The sequence below is a fragment of the Pelophylax lessonae genome (assembly GCF_965119305.1).
Source record: "Pelophylax lessonae genome assembly, chromosome: 11".
NCBI lineage: Eukaryota > Metazoa > Chordata > Amphibia > Anura > Ranidae > Pelophylax > Pelophylax lessonae.
The window spans coordinates 102,749,344-102,770,375 of record NC_138778.1 but is presented as its reverse complement, the minus strand read 5'-3'; the positions used below and the strand labels follow the sequence as shown (position 1 = coordinate 102,770,375).

The 21,032-nt window shown below is 50.4% G+C and overlaps 1 protein-coding gene across 2 annotated transcripts in view; it reads left to right on the top strand.

The window, feature by feature from the left end:
* The window catches only part of UQCC1 (ubiquinol-cytochrome c reductase complex assembly factor 1), a 415,387-nt gene that overhangs the window by 207,473 nt on the left and 186,882 nt on the right, over positions 1–21,032 (top strand). For both annotated transcript variants that reach the window (XM_082272610.1, XM_082272609.1), the window contains exon 7: positions 6,969–7,077. In XM_082272610.1, coding sequence (XP_082128736.1) covers positions 6,969–7,077 — 109 coding nt within the window. The remainder of the gene's footprint in view (positions 1–6,968; positions 7,078–21,032) is intronic.

Below are 21,032 nucleotides of genomic sequence, written 5' to 3'. Positions count from 1 at the left end.
GCACGCTGCAGGAACAAGCACTCTGCAAATTTTAAATCCCACACATGCACAGTGCGCTCTCTCTATCTCAGCAGTAGCATTGGGTGGCAGAGGGGAGATAGAGCACATTGCATATGTGTGGATTTTGAACCCTGCAGAGCGCTTGTTCCTGTCATGCTGGGGATAAACACACCCAACATATTGTGTGCCTGGCATTTAGGCATGATGGGGAAAGTCATACTCAGTTTACATTAGGAGTTTTACTGGCACACATGGGAGAGGCTGCTCGTGGCCTACAGGTTTTGCATTTTAAAGAAACCTCCTTTTCTCTTACGTCCTCCCAACAGTCGCCGCCCCCTCACAAGTCTTCACCAATGGGTATTGACCTTTGCTCCGCAGGAGTAGCTAGGCACAAGATTTGTTAGTAACAAAAGCTTTTAGCATAAACACACCCCTAGGGGCTGTCCCACTAGTCAATACCTCCCTGCACTAGCATTCCCAACTCAGTTTGATCTTGCCTAGCTTAGGAGTAGCAGGCTTTCCTGGTGCTGGGGCTTCAGTCTCAGCCTTCTACCCTTCTTTTGATTTTATTTCAAAGTGTTTTTTCTTTACTTTACTAGCTGTTATTTTACCAGCTTTTAGATAGGGATCTTCGGATGAAGATACTTCATGCGGAGCTGGGTCTCGGACTGGCCGCCCTGGGTCTCCAGGGCTGAGGGTCAGATGGATCCCCAGCCTGCCATTGAGCGTTCAGCTATGGTTCGCCCTGGCATTGTGAACGACCCATCCCTGCTCGCAGCAGGGATGCAGCCTGTGAGGTGGCTACCTCACTGGACGCTTTCTGCGGTTTTGTGCTGCGGTGCCCTGCGTCCCGGGTACGGCACTCCCTGTCATATGAGGACAGCGGTTTTCCGTTTGTGGAGGATGACCCACGCCATCCGGTACGGTAAGCACCTTTTCTATGTGGGGGCCTCTGTCTGGGGTGTCAGTCTGCTGTACTGTGTGTCCCCTCATGTCTGTGTAGTGGGCTCCCTGATGTGATCCCTGCGGGGTTAATATTTATTCACTGTGGTGAGGTGGGGACCCCTCTCTCTCATATGTCACCTTGTGTGTTCTGAGTGCAGACATGTGTGTGCGGCGACCGCTACGGCTGAGCCATTTTCACTGTGAGTGACATGTTGGCTTCACCCTGGACCTTGTACAGGGTTGCAGTGCGGTGCTTTTGGCGCCGATCACCATTTTTGGTGTGTGGCGGGTCGCTCAATCCGAGCACATGGCGGCCATTTTCTAGAAGCCTCCATTGGTTCCTATGGGCAGCCATTTTCCCTGAGCCTGAAGCAGTGTTATAATTCAGCCTTCCTGACCTCGCTTTCTCATTCTCTGGTACAGCGATCAGTGGCAATGCTCTGCCAGCTCTGCAGGTGATCTCTCCATACCTTTCTGGGCTATCCTTCCTAATTCAGCTGTTTTTCTGCCCCTGTGGGGATCGGCGCATATTGTGAGCTTTGCGGTGGGCTGCGCTCGCCGCAGCGCTTAAAGGGCCAGTACCTTTTTATTCCAAACTTGTTTTTTGACATGGATGTTCAGGATAGCTGGTTCCCCCCAGCCCTGGTGGGGGACCCTGGGTCCTCTGAACCCCCGCTGTGCCTTGATTGGCCGCTGTAGTGACATTTTTGGTGTCATGGATGGGGGTGCGGATGGCTGAACGTTCTGCATAGTTGCGGGCCAGGTTATCTATCTCCTCTGTTTTAGATGGTGATGTGGCTGCTGTGACTGGCTTGCCCTTTTCAGGGTCTCGCTCATCTCTGGACCTTTTGGGGTCTGCAGGGGAGGCAGAGGTTGAAGGGGTTGATACGTCTCCCCCAGGCTCGCCTGAAGAGCTTGCGCTCATGGATGTGCTGCTCCCTCCCATAAAAGATCATCCTTTAGGGTACATAGAACCCGCTAGTCGGCGCAGGTTTTTCCCCTGCCCTGCTGCATTTCATCACGCTGTGATTGAACAATGGCGCAATTTAAAAAAAAAAAAAAAATGCCCTTTACGGTGCCTGGTCATTTTACACTGCTTTACCCTGTTGCGCCCTCCATGGAGGTGCGCTTGTGCGTGGCACCCCCAGGTGGTTCACGCTGGGGCTGTGTTGACCGAGGTTACCCTGGTTTCCACTGAGGATTCCACCGGTTTTCCGGAATCCTACGGAGGGCCGCCTGGACTGAGGGGCTCTGGCGCACCCTTGTGTCTGCTGCTGCACCGCCAGCTACGCTGGCTATGGTAGTCCTGCTCCATCAGGGGGTCATGTGCTTTTGCGATGCGGCCTTGCATGAGGCCCCTTTCGCTGCACGCCTGTCTAGTGTCGCGGTGCCTACCGTCGACTGATCTGGCTGAAGAGTTGGTCGACTGACCAATTGTCACGGAAAACGGTGGATGATTTTCCCTATGCTGGGTCTCGCCTTTTTTGGCGAGGCTTTGGATACTCTGGTGAATGGAGTCACTGGGGGCAAGAGCACTCTGTTGCCCCGGAATCCGAAGAACACGTCCTTTCGCGGCGAGTGGGGCCCCGCATTTGGACCCTCTCAGGGGTCCTTTCGTGCCTTTAAGTCGCAGTCCAAGGGTAGACCCTTCGAAAGGCCAAGGTGGCCAGAAGGAGCCCTGGGCGGGTAGCGAAAGTCCGGCTATACCGGCTCTGCGCCCCATTCCGCTTCTGCCTGAAGGGACGCCCTCACCCGCTTCTGGGGTGGGGGAACGTTTGTGCGTTTTTTCCTCCAGCCTTGGCTGTCCCGCTTCGGGACAGGTGGGTTCAGGAAATCGTTCGAACGAGATACAAGATCGGACAGATTTTTTTCCTCAATTATTCGGCTGTCTCCTGGGCGCATGAAGGATCTCCTGGGCCAGGGGGTGGTGGTCCCGGTGCCTCACCGGGACGGATTTCGGGGGTTTTTACTCCGATTTGCTCACTGTGCCCAGTAAGGAGGGCAAAGTGCGTCCGGTCCTGGACTTGTAAGCTCTGAACCGCTTTGTGCAGGTTCGGGAGTTTTGCATGGAATCCCTGCGCTCGGTGGGGTTACCCTGGGCCCAGGAGGATTCCTGGCCTTTGTCGACCTGCAGGATGCGTGCCTACGCATCCCCATTTTCGAAGGTCGCCAGAGGTGCCTTCGGTTCGCCATTACGGAGGACCGTTGCCAGTTCGTGGCGTTACCTTTCGGTCACGCTTCGGCTCCACGGGTTCTTACCAAGGTGCTGGCACCTGTTCTGGGCCTGTTGAGAGCCCAGGGCGTTGCGGTCTTGGGTGTTCTGGATGATCTCCTGTTAAGATCGAGTGTCAGTCAGAGCCTGCTGAACGCCCTGTCCACTACGGTACGGGCGCTTCAGGAGTTCGGTTGGACCATCAACGTTCCGAAGTCGACGCTGTCTCCTTCGTTTCGCTTTCCCTATCGGGGAATGGTTCTGGACTCTGCTCATGCTAGAGTGTTCCTGCCGGACTCTTCAGGAAGAGGTCAGGTCCCTCCGGGACACCCGTTCCTTCTCACTCAGGACCTGTATGCGGTGCCTGGGGTTAGTGGTCTCGGCCTTCGAGGCGATTCCCTTTTGATCAGGTTTCACACGCGGTCTCTCCAAGTGGAGATTCTGGCATCCATCCAAGTGGAAAATGCATCCTCAGTCTTGGGATCTGAGGGTTTCATTGAGCGCCGAACCAGAAGAGATCTTCTGTGGTGGCTCCAGTCCCCGGCGGTGTGGGGGGCAAGTCTTTTCGTCCGTTGCTATGGACGGTGATCACCACGGCTGCCAGTCTGTCGGGCTGGGGTGGTGTTCTGGGCAACCTGTTTGCCCAGGGAACTTGGTCGGAGGAGGGATCCTCCCTTTCCGATCAGCATTCTGGAATTGAGAGCGATACAGCTTTTGCCTTCTCCAGTGGTCGGAACGACTTCAGGGCCGTATGGTTCGGGTACGGACGGACAATGTCACCGCGGTGGCTTACGTCGACCACCAGGGGGGCACCAGGTGTGCCCGAGCGGCCCGAAAAGTGACCGACATTCTGTCCTGGACCGAGACTCACGTCCCGGCGTTCACGACAGTTCACCTTCCGGGGGTGGGGAACTGGCAGGTCGATTATCTGAGCCGCCAGACCCTGGACCAGGGGGATTAGTCCCTACACCTGGAAATCTTTCAGATGCTGTGCGCGAGGTGGGGATCCCTGGATGTGGATCTGTTTTGCGTCTCGGCTGAACAACCTGGGGGAAAGGTTCGTGGCAAGCACGCGCGATCCTCGGGCGGCCGCCTCGGACGCGTTAGTGGCACTTTGGCATCGGTATCGTCTGATGTATGCCTTTCCTCCACTTCAGTTGCGATCCAGGCTCCTTCACAGGTTGGCCTGAAATCCGCATGCGGTGTTTCTGGTGGCACCGGACTGGCCTCGCCGGTCCTGGCACACGGACATCGTTCATCTGGCTGTCGTGCCTCCGTGGCGCCTGCCACTGCGGGAAGCCCTTCTGTCTCGTAGACCGTTCTTCCTTCCTGCTTTACGGTCGCTGGCTGTAACGTCCTGGCTGTTGGAAGCCAGGTCTTGTGGACGGGGGTCTCTCCCCTGAGGTCATTCCTACTCTACTCACAGCTAAAGAGCCTCGTCTGGTAACGTTTATTACCGTGCTTGGAAAGCGTACTTTGCCTGGTGTGTGTCCAGGGGGTTCTCCCCTCGCTCATACTCGGTTTCGAGAGTGTTGGCTTTCCTTCAGACTGGTGTGGACCAGCTTTTGGCGCTGGCCACGATAACAGGCCAGGTTTCTGCACTGGCTGTTCTTTTTCAGCGCCCTATGGCGTCTCATTCCTCATTCGCACCTTTGTTCGAGGTGTGCGTTTTTTGGCCCCTCCTCGGAGGGGGCCCTTACCTCCTTGGGACTTGGACTTGGTTCTGTCCATGTTGCAGCGTGTCCCCTTTGACAACTTCAGGTGGATATCGTTTGTCTCTGCTGTCTGAAAAGATTGCCGTTTTTAGTGGCGATCGCTTCGGCTCGCAGGGTGTCAGAGTTGGCGGCGTTGTCCTGCCGTTCTCCCTACTCGGTGGTTCACAAGGGTAACGTGGTCTTGCGACCTCACCCATCCTTCCTCCCTAAGGTGGCTCTGGCTTTCGCCTTGGTGAGGACATTGTCGTGCCTTCGCTCTGTGCGAAGCCCGTGCATCCTAGGGGGTTGCTTTGCATTCCTTGGATGTTGTCCGGACGCTCAGGGTTCCCCCTGTCGTCCGCTATTTCTTTTCGCGAGTCGGATTCCCTCCTTGTCCTTCCTGAGGGTCCTCGGAAGGGCATGGCGGCGTCTGCGGCGACCATTGCCAAATGGATCTGACAGTCCATTGTTCTGGCCTATGCTTGCAGGAACGGGTTCCACCCTTCCCTGTTATGGCGCACTCTACCAGATCTCTGAGTACGTCTTGGGCCTTCCGGCTTCGGGCCTTGGTGGCCCAGGTGTGCAAGGCTGCGACTTGGTCGTCCGTGCACACCTTCTCCACCGTTTATAAGATGGGTGTTTGGGCATCAGCCGATGCCTCCTTTTGGCCGCAAGTTCTCTGTGCGGCAGTGCTATAGGGACCCTTGTTTATGGGTCTTTGGCTGTGGGGGTGTTTCACCCCTGGGTTGCTTGTTTTCCTGGGTTGTTGCTCATGTTGAGCACTTTCCTGTTGCCCAGCTGGTTCTCTTACTGTGCGTAAGGTTCCTTTCTCTGATGTGGGTATTGCGTTGCTGTTTCTGGGGCTACGTCTCCCACCCCTCATGTCTACACTGCTTTGGGACATCCCATTGGTGAAGACTTGTGAGGGGGGGCGGCGACTGTCGGGAGGACCTAAGAGAAAACTGAATTTTTGTAAAATCTTACCGTAAAATTCCTTTCTCTGAGTCCTCCGACAGTCGCCGCCCCCCGCCCCTCTTTTGGGGTTTTTGTGTACTCTTACTGCTATGCTACCAAACTGAGTTGGGAATGCTAGTGCAGGGAGGTATTGACTAGTGGGACAGCCCCTAGGGGTGTGTCTATGCTAAAAGCTTTTGTTACTAACAAATCTTGTGCCTAGCTACTCCTGCGGAGCAAAGGTCAATACCCATTGGTGAAGACTTGTGAGGGGGCGGCGACTGTCGGAGGACTCAGAGAAAGGAATTTTACGGTAAGATTTTACAAAAATTCCGTTATTTTTTTTAAAAAAAAATTAAAATTCGTAGTGCATTTTAATTTGATTGGAAAGGTGAACTTTAAAGGGTAACTCCACATTCGTGGGGGAAAAAATCAGCAAAAAAAGAAAAAACAATATAGCGTATACAATTGCGACACAAATCATATTGTAATTGAATGATATTAAAAATGACCTTTCCTTTTTAATCTGCAGCTGTTGTCATTTTCTGAAAATGCAATGCAATATGGCCTGGAGCTGTTCTGTACACAGAATGTGTACTGACCACACCCCAGAAACATAATTTCCTGCTTGTGTGATTGGCTCACCAATTTTGCCAGAAGTCTGCCTAAGATACAAGTCAGATTTCTGGCATCCCCTGCAACAAAAATGTCATTTTTAGTGAGATACTCCCAATAGGACACATCTAAAGGGATGCAGGCCCTGCAGCTTTCCTCGTTAGAACCCTGCAGCTGATTATGAAACCACTTCCGTTTGACCCACTCAACACAGAGGAACAAACAATGATTTCTTCAGAATAACAAAAGGTAGGATCTGCAACAAAGTTTGTTAAAATCCTTGTAATGTACAGAGATCACCCAGAGGGGAATGTTTTTTTTCTCAACAAAAGTGGAGTTACGCTTTAACTGAGGTTATAGCATCTAATCCAATACCACATTTCTACTGTAAACGAATGGAGTACATAGACATTGGAGTACATATCCTTTTCAATGTTAGTACAAGTCTGAAATCAGCCTTTCTGAATGTGTACGTGTCACCAATAGATGAACTGGTGAAATAACAATGTATTGAAGTGCATTGTAATGACAGTAATCTGTTTTTTTAGGATGTGTATGGTTCGAATGAAACGGCAAGGTCGAGAGGGAAAGTACATGTGCAGATTCATTGTCTACTCCATGTGGGAAGATGCTGAGCAACGTGGGAAAGTGATGGGGGTAGGTCCTTTTGCCTTGTTTAGGATACTATTTTCACATGTGTTTTTATTATGAACAAAGGCTCTCTAGTTGTATAATAAGTTGCTTTATTGTTGACGCTTTTTTTTTTTTTGCTTTAAAGAAAAAAAACAAAAAAAAAAACAAGGATTAAATATACAGTAATCTATGCAGTAAGAATGGTGACTGGTAAATATAGAACATAAATCCTATAATAATTTAATATGTTCAGATTTAACAAAATCGAACCTTAAATTTTAACAGCTGATTAGGTGTTTGTCATTTTTCTCTCTAAAAAAAAAAAATGTAAAAGTCCATTAAGTGAAGCATTAACAGAATGCTGAGAGTATTTTGTAACATGCTATAGCCCTAGAATGCAGTTGTCATGCAAATCTACCATTTCTATCTCTGGACCCAGAACCAAAAAAAAAAATCAAAAAACTATAATAATACTATAATAATAATACAAATTTACATTAACAGTTTTTTTTTTTAAGTTGATCATTTTATTCATCTACTCTATCTCGCACTAGTCCCTTCCATAGTACACCATTTACTCCAAATGTTCTGATATTTCTGTAGGTTTCCCCTTCTTTCATACATAACTTTTTCATATGCTATGATATGATTAACTGCATTTATCCATTCTCTTATAGAAGTTACAATTGTTCTGTTCTATATATTGCCCAATGTCCCAGACTTGAAATCTGCAATGGGTCTTTATTGGAATTTGATGCTACTGGAACAGAAATAATCTTATAATAATGGCCGCTGTTCCTCAAGTCATTTAATCAGATTGATAGCTTTTCTTAAAAAGGATGGTCTGCAAAGTGTACTTTTCTGTTATTGTAGAAGCTTGGTTGTTTACGATGAGTGTTTCTGTAATTTGCATTGTTTTTGTACATGACACAAACCTTTTGTTTTCTATATTGCTCCTTTCACACTTTTGCGACTTGTCCTGCGATTTGGGACTACAAAGTTGCATGACAAGTTGTACCCCATATGATAATAATATACAAAAATAGATTGGCGCTAAATAATGATGAAAAACTATACATACGTGACGTGACCATAAATATGAATAAAGTGTGAAAGCATATTAACTCATAACTGTGCATGTGCACACCATCAACATAAAGCAGGAAGAAATATGGACATATATGTGCAAATAATGTACAATAAAAAAAAAAAAAATGCATCAAATTTAATATGTGATGAAATTAATCATAATCCCACATATATGAATAATAGAAAAAATAGGATCACACATGTTCATGCCCAGAAATGTAAAAAAAGGTCCAAAGGTCCGGTGATGCGATTATTGGACACTATGTGGTTCCTATGGTAACCGTTTTGTTGTTTAATCTCGGCGAGCATCACCTAGCCTCCAACCCTTGAGAAAGTCACGTGCTTGTGACGCAACGCGTCTGGAGGAGGCGGGTGATGTCACTTCAGGACTACTGCCGAGACCGGAAGTCGGAATATTCATGCTTTATCCGGGGACCCTTCAGTTCTGCTCGCATGTTTTACCTATTTCTGCTATACTGTAAAGTTACTATTTACCTAAATAAAATCATTACCTTACTATGTAGACCCTGATTTGTTTTGCATGAGCGGAGAAACATTGACCATGGAGTGAATCCCCTCAGCCAATGATTGCTTTATGAGAACGCTCTGTTATCTTGCTTTCACCTGAGCGGCCATTGCACTTAATGTCAGATAGTGGTTTATGGGATTCTGCACTGGTGTCACTCCTATCACCGGATTATTATTTTCACGAAATGTATGGACTTTTGGACATTTTTTTCACAATTTTTCACATTTCTGGGTATGAACATGTGTGATCCTATTTTTTCTATTATTCATATATGTGAGATTATGATTCATTTTATCACGTATTAGATTTGATGCACTTTATATTATTTGCACATATATGTCTATATACTTCCTGCTTTATGTTGATTGTGTACACATGCACAGTTATGAGTTGATGCACTTTCACACTTTATTCATATTTATGGTCACGTATATGTTTTTTTTTCCCATTATTTAGCGCCAATCTATTTTTGTATATTATCATTTTGTATGTGGTGAGACTACAGGGATTGGCTGCTATTGTTTCTTTTTTTTTACCCAATATAGTGTTCCATATTTACCTACTTGTTATTTGGTAGCGCATTGGTTTTTATTTTACTTAAGTCATACCCCATGATTTCCAGTGAGTAGCATTCATATCTGTGCGACTTTCAAGTCAGTCCCTGCACTACTTTGGTCCGACTTTGATGCAACTTGAGGTCCATAGATTACACAGGCATTGCTTCAAGTCGTGTTGAAGTTGCAGCAAATTCGCACAGCAAAGTCTCTTTCAGATCATACAAGTGTGAAAGGGGCCTTACAAAGGAATTTATTAGCAGATTCAGAAAAGAGAGGTACAATAAAACAAATTTTCTCTGTCGCTCATTGACGGACGTAGTCCTCCTTGATTAATATCAACTCGGGTTATACTGCCCTCTACAGGAGTAGGACTAGACAGGAAAGAAAACGTTCTGGCCACACCCTAGGGGCAGTCCCAGAGGGTATATCCTCTCACTTCCTGCTACAGCAAATCAGTTTTCTCTTACGTCCTCCGACAGTCGCCGCCTCTTCATATTCGTCACATATGGGGTATTAGACTTTGCTCCGAAGGAGTAGCTAGGCAACAGAATATGTTAACAATAAAGCTTTAACATATCCCACCCTCAAGGGGTGGTCCCCTCAGTCAATACCCTCCTACTTCCTGCAACCATATCTCAGTTTTAATGTCTAGCTTGTCAGGAGTGGCTGGCTCTCTCTGTGCTGGGACTTTTTGTCCCAGACTCTTTCTTCTTTTTGATATTTTGTTTGAGTTTTCTCTCTACCTTTACTTAGCTGTTGTTTTTGTCAGCATTAGTTAGTTCTTCGGACGAAGAGGATCATGCGGACTGGGTCTCGGGCTGATCCCCCTGGTCGCAGGTCGTGGGTCAGTGGCTTCCCAGTCTGCCATCGAGCGTTCAGCCAGGTAACGCTCCTGGCACGGTGAACGACCCATCCCTGTTCGGTGCAGGGATGATTGGTGAGGTGGCTACCTCACCGGACGCTGTGCGGTTTCTGAACCGCCATTGTGTGCGTCTTGAATTGCGACTCTCCCTGCCTCATGTGCAGCGGCTTGTTCGCCTGTGCGGGTTCCCCACGCCATGTGAGGTAAGTGTATCTATGTGGGGACCTGTCTGTCTGGGGGGGGTCTCAGTCTGGGACTGTGTAACCTGCCTTTAATCACACTGCTTGTCTCCCTATATCTCGGCTGCATGCTGTGGGCTGCAAGGGGGGGGGGAGCTGTATGACACTGAGTATGTCAGGCTGGGCAGTGTGAGGAGCTGTGTGCTGTGGGGCATGTTTTTAATGGCATGTTGGGGCATATACAGCGATCGCTGCGGCGATCTAACATGTATCCATATAATGGGATAATATTGTGTGTGATTTTATGCACTGTGGAGCGGCGATTTCGGCGCCAAACGGCGCCATTTTACCGGCGCCCGCTCCGGCCGCATGGTTTACATGCACGGCGGCCATTTTCTTGTAGCCTCCATAGGCTTACATAGAGCGCCCTGGCAGCATCACTTCCTCTCTCCTGGAAGCACCGATCGAGGCAGCAGCAGCAGCGGAGTCTCCTCAGGTTTTATCCTTCTATTCCTGTGTTCCATTGCCTGTATTCAGTCTGTATATTCCCTGTGGGGGTCTCATTGTGCCTGAGTGTGGTGCGGTGGGCTGCGCTTGCCGCGCTTGCTGTAAGGGGGCAGTTAACCCTTGGTTGTCTGGCATACAGGGGCAATGGATTCTCAGGAGGGCAAGTTTCCCACAGTATTGGTGGAAAGCCAGGGGACCGCTGTTTCCCCCCCAGGGGGGGATTTGGCCACGATTGTGGCTGGCCTTGCTGCACAGGTGCAAATGCTGGTGGCTGCTCAATCTACTAAACGGCCCAGAGTTGCTCTGTCCTCTGATTCTGAGGGTGAAGGTGATGGGGCTGTTCTGGCGGGGACCCCCCTATCGGGGTCCCGCTCCTCTCTTGATCTAGTGGGGTCTGAGGTAGAGGCTGAAGTTGAGGGGGTTGATAATTCTCCCCCTGGCTCGCCTGAAGAGCTTGCAATCATGGATGAGTTGATTGCTTCCATTAAGCAGACGCTACGTTTGCAGGACGAGGTGTGTCCCCCAGCTGCCTTGGCGGCTTATGGGACGCAGAGAAAACGCAGGACGCCGCAGGTTTTTCCCTGCAATGCTGATTTTCAGCGCGCTGTTAAGGACCAATGGCGCGATTTGCGCAAGCCTTTTGCGGTACCAAGTAAATTTAAGCTGCGTTATCCTTTCTCGCCTGCCACTGATGAACGGTGGTGTGTGCCTCCGCCAGTGGATCATGCTATTGCGGTTTTGAACAAAGCCACTGCGATCCCTGCAGAGGGATCCCCTGTTTTCCGTGATGCCACGGATAGGAGACTGGAGTCTCTTGCCCGTCATACTTATTCTGTTACGGGTTCTATGCTTAAGGCTCTGTTTGCTTCTCTCATGGCGGCCCAGGCGATCGCAAGTTGGACGCAGATGCTTAGGCGCGTCCTAGTGGCCGATTCGGCCTCGGCGGCGACCCTGGATATGGTGGATCAGATCCACCAGGGTGTCATGTATCTGTGTGATGCGGACCTGGACCTGATTCCGTTGGCCGCGCGTGTGCACAGCGTGGCGGTGTTGTCTCGCCGCCTGGTTTGGTTGAAATGTTGGTCGGTGGACCAATCTTCACGTAAAACCTTAGCCAATCTGCCTTATGATGGGTCTCGCCTTTTTGGGGAGTCCCTGGATGTGTTGATTAAGGGGATTACCGGGGGTAAGAGCACTCTCTTGCCCCATTTCCCCAAGGCTAAGGGGGCTTCTGGGAAGAAGCATGCTCATTTTCGGCCCCCTCAGGGGTCCTTTCGTGCCTTTCGGCCGCACTACAAGGGCAAACCGTTCAAGGGCCAGGGCTCTCAGAAGAAACCCTGGTCTGGGAAACAGAAGTCCGGCCAATCCGGACCTGCGGCCCATAACAGTTCGGCCTGAAGGGGCGCCCTCACCCAGTTTTGGGGTGGGGGGACGCTTGCTCGGTTTTCTTCAGCCCTGGTTGGCCCGTGTGCGGGACAGATGGGTTCTGGAAATCGTTCGATCTGGTTACAAGATCGAGTTTCTCTCTCGGCCAGAGAGCAGATTTTTTCCCTCAAATCTACAACTGTCTCCAGAGCGCCTGCGGGATCTGCACCTGGCGGTGCGGGACCTGAGGGCTCAGGGAGTGGTGGTTCCGGTGCCTCATCGGGACAGATTTCGGGGGTTTTATTCCAATCTGTTCACCGTGCCCAGAAAGGAGGGCAAGGTTCGTCCTATTCTGGACTTGAAAGCTCTGAACCGCTCTGTGCGGGTTCGCAAGTTCCGCATGGAATCCCTGCGCTCGGTGGTGGCTGCCCTGGTTCCGGGGGAATTCATGGCCTCCATCGATTTGAAGGATGCGTATCTTCACATCCCCATATTCGAGGGTCATCAGAGATACCTTCGATTTGCCATTGCGGAGGATCACTACCAGTTCGTGGCGTTGCCCTTTGGGCTCGCCTCGGCTCCGCGGGTCTTCACCAAGGTGCTTGCACCGGTTCTGGCATTATTGAGAGCCCAGGGCATTTCTGTCCTGGGGTATCTGGACGACATTCTGATTCGGTCTGCGACCAGTCAGGGTCTGGAGAAGGACCTGTCTGTCACGATGCAAACTCTGCAGGAGTTCGGTTGGACGATAAATGTTCCAAAGTCGACACTGAGTCCGTCGGTTCGTCTTCCCTATCTGGGAATGATACTGGACTCGGTGCAGGCGAAGGTCTTCCTGCCGGAAGACAAACTCAGGACTCTTCAGGAGGAAGTCAGGTCCCTCAGGGACGTTCCGAACTCGTCTCTGCGGACGTGTATGAGATGTCTGGGATTGATGGTCTCGGCTTTCGAGGCGATTCCTTTCGCGCAGTTTCACACGCGGGGTCTCCAGGCGGAGATCTTGTCCAAGTGGGACGGGCGACCTCAATCTCTGGATCTTCAGATCTCGTTGAGTCATCGCACCAGGGAAAACCTTCTGTGGTGGCTCCAGTCCCCGTTGGTGTCCGGGGGCAAGTCGTTTCGTCCGATCTCGTGGACGATAATCACCACGGATGCCAGCCTGTCGGGCTGGGGTGGTGTTCTGGGCGTTCTGTCCGCCCAGGGGACCTGGTCGGAGGGGGAGTCTTCCCTCCCGATCAACATTCTGGAATTGCGTGCGATAAGGCTCTGTCTTCATCGCTGGACGGACCGGCTGCAGGGCTGCCCGGTTCGGGTGCAGACGGACAATGCCACGGCGGTGGCCTACATCAACCACCAAGGGGGCACCAGGAGTGCCCGAGCGGCTCGAGAAGTGGCCGACATTCTGTCTTGGGCCGAGACTCATGTCCCGGCGATAACGGCGGTTCACATTCCGGGAGTGGAGAACTGGCAGGCGGACTATCTGAGTCGCCAGACCCTGGATCAGGGGGAATGGTCTCTCCACCCGGCTGTCTTCCAGATGTTGTGCGCGAAGTGGGGTCTTCCAGATGTGGACCTGTTCGCGTCTCGCCTCAACTACAAGGTGAAGAGGTTCGTGGCAAGGACGCGCGACCCTCGGGCAGACGCGTCGGACGCGTTAGTGGCCCCGTGGCATCAGTACAGGCTGATGTACGCGTTTCCACCGATTCAGTTGCTGTCCCGGTTCCTTCGCAGGTTACACTCGGAACGCAGCACGGTGATTCTTGTGGCACCGGACTGGCCTCGCCGGTCCTGGTACGCAGACCTCGTGAATCTGGCGGTCGACGCCCCCTGGCGTCTGCCTCTTCGGGACGATCTACTGTCTCAAGGACCGATTTACCATCCTGCTTTACAGTCGCTGGCTTTGACGGCCTGGCTGTTGAGACCGAGGTCCTGAAGGAGAAGGGTCTCTCTCCAGAGGTTGTTCATACCTTGATCAACGCGAGGAAGTCTTCCTCGGGAAAGGTTTATTACCGTACTTGGGAGGCCTATTTTGCCTGGTGTGAGTCCAGGGGGTTTTCACCCCGCACGTACTCGGTTTCCCGTGTGCTGTCTTTCCTTCAGACGGGTGTCGATCAGCGTTTGGCGCTGGCTACGATAAAGGGTCAGGTGTCTGCGCTGGCCGTTCTGTTTCAACGTCCCGTGGCTTCCAACTCCTTGGTTGGCACTTTTATTCAGGGTGTGCGGCATCTGGTTCCTCCTAGGAGGGATCCTTTGCCCCCTTGGGACTTGAATCTAGTCCTGTCTGTGTTACAACGTGCTCCTTTTGAACAGATCAGGGAGATATCGTTGTCTATGTTGTCCAAAAAGGTCGCCTTTTTGGTGGCGATCACTTCGGCTCGCAGAGTGTCGGAACTGGCGGCTTTGTCCTGCAAGTCTCCGTACCTGGTTGTTCATTTGGATAAGGTGGTCTTGCGACCTAATCCTTCTTTTCTGCCGAAACGAGTTTCGGAATTCCATCTTAACGAGGATATTGTTTTGCCTTCGTTGTGCACGAAGCCTAAACATCCAAAGGAGGTGAGACTACATTCTCTGGATGTTGTTCGGGCGATTAGGGTTTACCTTAAATCGACTGAGTCTTTTCGAAAGACGGACTCCTTGTTTGTTCTTCCAGAGGGTCCTCGGAAGGGCATGGCGGCTTCCGCCTCTACCATTGCCAAATGGATCAGGCAGACCATTGAACAGGCCTATGCCTTGCAGGGGAAGGTTCCCCCTGTGCCTGTGAAGGCGCACTCTACTAGATCTCTGAGTACGTCTTGGGCCTGTCGTCATGGGGCTTCTGTAGCCCAGGTGTGTAAGGCGGCGACTTGGTCGACCGTACACACTTTCACAAAATTCTACAAAGTAGATGTTCAGGCATCGGCGGATGCTTCCTTTGGCCGCAAGGTTCTTAGTGCGGCTGTTCCCTAGGGTCCCTTGTTGGGGACTCCTGGCTGTTGGGATAAGTTTTGTATCCCCTGGTTTTTTGTCTTTTCCTGGGTTGTTGCTCCTGTTGAGCACTTATTTTTGCTGTTGCCCAGCTGGTTTCCTTCCTTTGGTAAGGTTCCTTTCTTTGATGTGGAGACTGCGTTGCCTTTCGGCGCGGATGCGTTTCCCACCCCTCATGTTTGCACTGCTTTGGGACGTCCCCATATGTGACGAATATGAAGAGGCGGCGACTGTCGGAGGACGTAAGAGAAAACGGAATTTTTGTAAAATCTTACCTGTAAAATTCCTTTCTCTGAGTCCTCCGACAGTCGCCGCCCCCGCCCCTCTTTTGGGGTTTGAATGTATACTCTACTGCTATTCCACTAAAACTGAGATATGGTTGCAGGAAGTAGGAGGGTATTGACTGAGGGGACCACCCCTTGAGGGTGGGATATGTTAAAGCTTTATTGTTAACATATTCTGTTGCCTAGCTACTCCTTCGGAGCAAAGTCTAATACCCCATATGTGACGAATATGAAGAGGCGGCGACTGTCGGAGGACTCAGAGAAAGGAATTTTACAGGTAAGATTTTACAAAAATTCCGTTTTTTTCTGTCTAGTTAGGAGTAAGGACCTAGATTCCTTGCTAGGATCTTCGGTCCTGGCAGGATTTTTTTTTAGAAATACTTTTTTAGACAGCTTATTTTCTCCAGTGTTCCTGTGAGATCTTCAAGCAAGTACGCTGAAACTGGGTGACGGGCTGGATGTTGAGATCCAGTGGTCACCCCAGTTCAGCCTATGAGCGCGTGCAGGCCATAGCTCCGCGCTGGGTCGGCCGCGACATAGTCCCACTGGACGGGGACTGAACCTGCGAGTTAAACGTCTCGCCTGGACGCCAATGACCAACAGAGTCACGGCGTCCGTATTGGTCGACAGCCCCCCACCCCGGTGGAGAGGGTTTCTGTCAGGAGTTGGCGCCCGCCTGGTTCCGGTATGGTGAGTAGAATGTTCCCCCTCTCCCCCTGTCGGGTTTGTTGGTGGACGCGGGCCCCTCTCTGGGATGGTCGGACACTCGGTTTTCTGGGTCTCCCCTCTATCCTATAACAGGTCACAGATCCTCCAATTTGAGTGTGATTTTTGTGAATAGAAACCAGGAGGCTTGGTTTGGGAGCTGACGATCTAAAGTCACTATATGACTGTAAGGGTGACTGAAGTCAGTGGCAGACTACTAAAAGGCATTACTAGTGAGGTATAGAGGTATCCTACCTTGTCTAGTGTGTACACAGGCCGATGCCTATGCCTGAGTTACTGCAGCCACAGATCGCCATCCCTCCAGAAAGCCGGTCACTTCCACAGGCCACACAGCCTCCTGCAGGCCGAGGACACCTCCCGCAGGCCGAGGCACTTCCGCAGGCCGCACAGGCCGAATGCACACATCCCGCAGGCCGCTGCTAGCTTGCAAGCCGCCGCTATCCTACACAGGCCGCCGCCATTTTCCTGCAGATCGCATGAGGCCGCCATATTGGCGTAGCCTCGTGTCTCCAGCATGGGGGCGGCCATGTTTGAGGTGACCAAACACCTCGTGGAGTAATTGGGAGGCGCCGGAAGGCGCGTAAAGGGGCGGAGCCGCCTCCTTGGCCAGGGAAAGCAAGCCAAAGACTTCCTGTCTGTAACAGACAGTGCTGGAAGCAGGTTGATAAGAAACTTCTGTGCATCAGGTGAGCCTTGGGGTCTCTCTCTCTCTCTCTCTCTCTTTCTGAGGGGTCCAAGCAGGTAGACTGAGGGGCGCTACTGCGCTGGGGGACTAAGTTAAAAAAAAAAAATGTTTTTTTCTTGCAATTTATTTTTTTGTGTTTTGCTGGCAAGTGTCTTGTTACATGAACCCTGCCACACATGTATCCCCACCTGATCCCCTCAGGGTGGCCGCAGGACCCTCCAGTACCCCACTTGTGATGATGCATTATCAGCGTTTTGGAGTCTTTGGTATCCCGGGTGGAGGTAGCCTGTCAGGGACGGGGGTCAAGAAGAGCGACCCCCGCCTACCCCTATGTCATCTGATACCTCAGATACGGATTCTGAGCTGGTCATTGCAGTCCCTTTTCTGGGGTTGTTGTCTCAGGTACGGTCTCCTCAGACAGTAAGGAGGACGCTTCTGCCTCCGCCATAGCACAAGAAGCGTTGGTGGAAGCACTAGTTGTGTCTGTCCGGGAAACCTTAAATCTTGAGGTTACACCGGCAGAGGTAGCCGAGACTCATATTCCTTTTTTGGTACTAGCAAGCCTACCAAAATGGCGAAGGGTTTCCCTTCCAAATGGGGTCGTCCGTAAACGAGCCCCTGCTATTTCCAAACGTATTGCTAGGCGCTATCATTTTGAGGAATCCCTCATTTCAAAGATGGACGGTATCACCAAAACTCACCGATTTCCAGACTAAATAAAACCACTGTTATCCCGTTGGATTGACAGAATGGGCCCCACCCATCTCTGGGGTGGGGGGACGTCTTCACCGGTTTCCGGATCCAGGGCTTTCCAGAATCCCAGATAAAGGGGTTCGCAAGGTCATATGGTCGGGATACAAGATCGAGTTTCGATCACTTCCACCGGTGCGATTCTTCCCTTCCAATATTCAGCATCCCCGGGTCGCTTAAAAAGCTTTGCGGGGGACAGCTTGATACAACAAGCAGTGGTAGTTCCCATTTACTTGGAGGAGTTCTAGTCGAACTTGTTCACAATGCCCAGGAAAAAGGGCTAGGTGCGTCCAATTTTGGTCTTGGAAGAGATGGAGTCCATCCATACAGTGGTGGCCTCCCTGCATCAGGGGGATTTCCTGGCATCCATAGACATTTAGGATGCCTATCTTCATATCCCCATCTTCGCAGGACATCAGCGTTTTCGTTGCTTTTCCCAAAGACCATCCCTGGTTCCCACCAGGAGACTGAACTATCTGGGCCTAATTTTGGATACATCCTTGGCAAGAGTGTTTCTCCATGCGGAGAGACTCCAGAAGATTCAGTCAATGATTCGGATGTTGCTGTCCGTCAACTGGCTGGGATTGATGGTCGCCTCCTTAGAGGCAGTACCGTTTGCCCAGTCTCATACCCGAATTCTCCAAGGAGGAGATTCTTCCCATATAGGAATCGGAATCCCGATTCCCTGGACAATCGGATCCGATTGAGTGAGCGGACCAGGGAGGCTCTGGTCTGGTGGCTTCGGTCTCCGATGCTCAGCCAGGGGAAGTCATTTCTTCTGATAAATTCCAGGTTACCGATAAATGTGTTGGAACTGAGAGCGATCAGATTTACTGGACCGAGCAGCTCCAGGGCAGCCCGGTTCGGATCCAATCGGACTATGCCACGGTCATGACTTATGTCGATCACCAAGGGGCACCAAGAGTGCCCTGGCGGCCATAGAAGTGGCCAACATTCTTATTGGGGGAACAGTTGTTCCAGTTCTCTCCGCGATATTTATCACGGAGGTGGACAGGCAGATTATTTCAGCCGTCAGATTCTGGATCAAGAGGAATAGTCTCTTCATCCAGAGGTATTTCACCAGCTGTCCCTTCATTGGGGCACCCCGGATATGGATCTGTTGGTAGGTTGGCTCAACAGGGCTCGCACCCGCGATCCTCTAGCGGACGCAGCAGACGCGCTGAACGGCCTGTAAAGGCAGTATCAGCTACTGTATGTCTTCCCCCCTCTCAAAATGCTGCTGAGATTTCTCCGCAGGATAGAGGTGGAGGGAACTCCAGTTATCCTGGAAATTCCGGGCTGGCCTCGTCAAGCCGGGTACGCCGACTTGGACAGGCTAGTCGCGGACGCTCCTTGGAGACTTCCTCTCAGGGAGGATCTGCGGTCTCAAGGACCGATCTTCCATCGTGCTTTACAGTCGCTGGTTTTAATGGCCTGGCTATTGAGACCCAGGTACTGAAGGACAAAGGGTTGTCAGCTTCAGTTATTCCTACTCTAATTAAAGCAAGGAAAGCGACTTCCAGCAAAGTCTATTATCGCACATGGAAGACTTATATCGCGTGGTGTGAATCTTTGGAATTTCCCCCACGTACCTATTCGGTGACCCGAATCTTGGCTTTTCTGCAAAAGGGGGTTGAGCAGAAACTATCCTTGAGCATTATCAAGGATCAGGTTTCAGCATTAGCAATCTTCTTTCAGAAGCCTTGGGCTACTCATTCCTTGGTGTCCAGGGGGTGCGGCACTTGGCTCCGCCATTGCGTGCGCCCTTACCGCCCTGGGATCTTAATTTGGTGTTTGTCGGTTCTTCAGAAACCTCCCTTTTAAAATATCAGGGAGATTCCCTTGCTTACATTATCCCAGAAGGTGGCCTTCTTGGTGGCTATCACTTCTGCACGCAGGGTGTCAGAACTGGCTGCATTATCATGCCATTCCCCATATCTAGTGGTTCATAGGGATAAGGTAGTTCTTCATCCGAAGCCATCCTTTCTTCCTAAGGTGGTTTCAGATTTTCATCTGAATGAAGATATTGTGCTACCTTCCTTGTGTCCTAAGCCCAATCATCCTCAGGAATATGCGTTGCATTCCTTGGATGTGGTTCGGGCAATCAGGGTATACCTGAAGACTACTGAATCGTTCCGTGAGACGGATTCACTTTTTGTGATCACGGATGGCCCCAGAAAGGGGTTGCCTGCATCTGCCGCGACTATCTCCAAATGGATTAGACAGACAGTGGTACAGGCTTATTCTATTAAGGGTCGGAATCCTCCGTTCCCTGTTAAGGCGCACTCTATTCGGGCGCTTAGTGTTTCCTGGGCCTTCCACCATCAGGCATCAGGGGTCCAGGTTTTCAAGGCGATTACTTGATCGTCGGTTCATACCTTTACAAAATTTTATAAAGTTGATGTGATGGCATCGTCGGATGCCTCATTTGGCCACAAGGTTTTGCAGGCCGCAATTTGAGGAGACCGTTAGTCTACATCGAGGGTTTGTTGGGTTTTTTTCACTTAGGTCTCCTCTTTTTGCTCAATGAGTCCTTGATGCTTCTGGTTGGCTCCGGTTGGGCCTTCTGGATTTTGATTTCTGTTATCCCACTCCTCATTTGTGGCACTGCTTTGGGACGTCACGAGTTGATATTAATCAAGGAGGACTACGTCTGTCAATGAGCGACAGAGAAAAATTGATTTTTGTAAAATCTTACCGTAAAATCCTTTTCTCTTAAGCTCATTGACAGACGTAGTACCCGCCCCTCTGTTTTTGAGTTGGGTTGGGTTAAATTCTCTAAACACTGCTTTGTGACATAACTGATTTGCTGTAGCAGGAAGTGAGAGGATATACCCTCTGGGACTGCCCCTAGGGTGTGGCCAGAACGTTTTCTTTCCTGTCTAGTCCTACTCCTGTAGAGGGCAGTATACCCGAGTTGATATTAATCAAGGAGGACTATGTCTGTCAATGAGCTTAAGAGAAAAGGATTTTACGGTAAGATTTTACAAAAATCCATTTTTCAAATGTAAGCATGTGGTGTTATTCAAAAATTAGAAACAGGTTAACATGGTACAGTTGTTTTACAGTTGTTTTACCAGATGAATGTTCATCAAATGGATTAAAAATCAACCCACCTCTGAGCATGATAGGGGGGGGGGGGATATTCTGCTGTAGCACAGTTTCTAGGAGATGGGTGCTATCTCATCGAATTACACTGAAAGGCCCTGGCCAGATAGGAGACATATATATACAGTGCCTTGCGAATGTAATCGGCCCCCTTGAACTTTGCGACATTTTGCAACATATCAGGCTTCAAACATAAAGATATAAAACTGTAATTTTTTGTGAAGAATCAACAACAAGTGGGACACAATCATGAAGTGAAACAAAATTTTTTGGATATTTCTAACTTTGTTAACAAATAAAAAACTGAAAAATTGGGCGTGCGAAATTATTCAGCCCCTTTACTTTTAGTGCAGCTAACTCTCTCTCCAGAAGTT